General features: G+C 35.6%; 1 protein-coding gene across 1 annotated transcript; it reads right to left on the bottom strand.

Annotated features, from left to right (window-relative positions):
- Nucleotides 1–120: 120 nt before the first annotated feature.
- LOC136838280 (uncharacterized) lies at nucleotides 121–888 on the bottom strand. The gene has a single exon (XM_067103141.1). The coding sequence runs from the start codon at nucleotides 886–888 to the stop codon at nucleotides 121–123; it is 768 nt and encodes a 255-aa protein (XP_066959242.1).
- Between the last annotated feature and the right edge of the window lie 220 nt (nucleotides 889–1108).

Raw genomic sequence — 1108 nt, forward strand, 5'->3', positions numbered from 1 at the left:
TCCATGCCTGGAAGTCTCTTCTTTCGATGCTACAGCATCCTCATCAGACTCCTTCCTCAAGAGTGGTATTAAAGAAGTAACATGCCTTTTAGTTATTTCATTGGTTTTACCCTTCAGAACTTATGCAGCAGTTACCTCTCCGTTGATATTCTTGAAAACTTCTTTGACAATTCCCATAGGATAATTAACAGGTTTATATCCATCACCCTTAATCAGCACAATATCGCCGATACTGATTTGTTTATGGTTTATAGGAGCATATCTATTCTTCTTATCAGTAGCTTGTTTAATTAAAGTGTTCATGAATTCCCGATGATAGATTTCCAGCAAGTTTGTTCTAACATGTTTCAGCTTCTCATAAGATGTTTTAATTTTATGTACAACATCAAAATCAACCTGAAAATCCTCATCAGAATAACGGTCAGCTTGTAATGCAGGAATAATATTCAAAGAGACCAATGAATATCCATGAATAAGTTCCTCTGGCGTTATAGGGGTTGGTACATTATTAGAATAATCTCTTAATGCTTCCTTGAATGCAATAGGCCTTCTATTGATCAAATGTACAGCATGACAAACAAGATATTCAAAATCCCTAAATTCAATGACATTATTTCTGATTGACTTCCGTATCATATGCTTGGTCATTTTGACTACGCTCTCAACCAATCCTCCAAGCTGACTGCAACCCTTATAATACTGCTGAAAATGGACTTTCTCAACATTATTATCAGTTAAATACTGAACAGTCTCAGCATCCTTCAGGAAATCCTGAATAATATTGGCTCCTGCTACTATTTGCGTACCCAAATCACTTACTATAAACTGAGGAACTCCATATTCAAAAGAATGCAGTGACAAAGCACGCAAAAATTCTTCAACTGTCATATCCATACAGATCTTAAGATTAACTGCTCGTGTGAACATGCATGAAATAACAAGGATCCAAACCTTGACTTTATCTTTCCCTTGTCTCACATAAAATGGACCACAATAATCAAGATATACATTACCAAAAGGTTTATCAGATGGACTCAATCTAAATTCCCTATAGGCTGATTGATTAAGTTTGACAGGTCTTTGGTTATATCTCCGGCATACAACACAT

Source organism: Macrobrachium rosenbergii, unplaced genomic scaffold, assembly GCF_040412425.1.
Source record: "Macrobrachium rosenbergii isolate ZJJX-2024 unplaced genomic scaffold, ASM4041242v1 393, whole genome shotgun sequence".
Lineage (NCBI taxonomy): Eukaryota > Metazoa > Arthropoda > Malacostraca > Decapoda > Palaemonidae > Macrobrachium > Macrobrachium rosenbergii.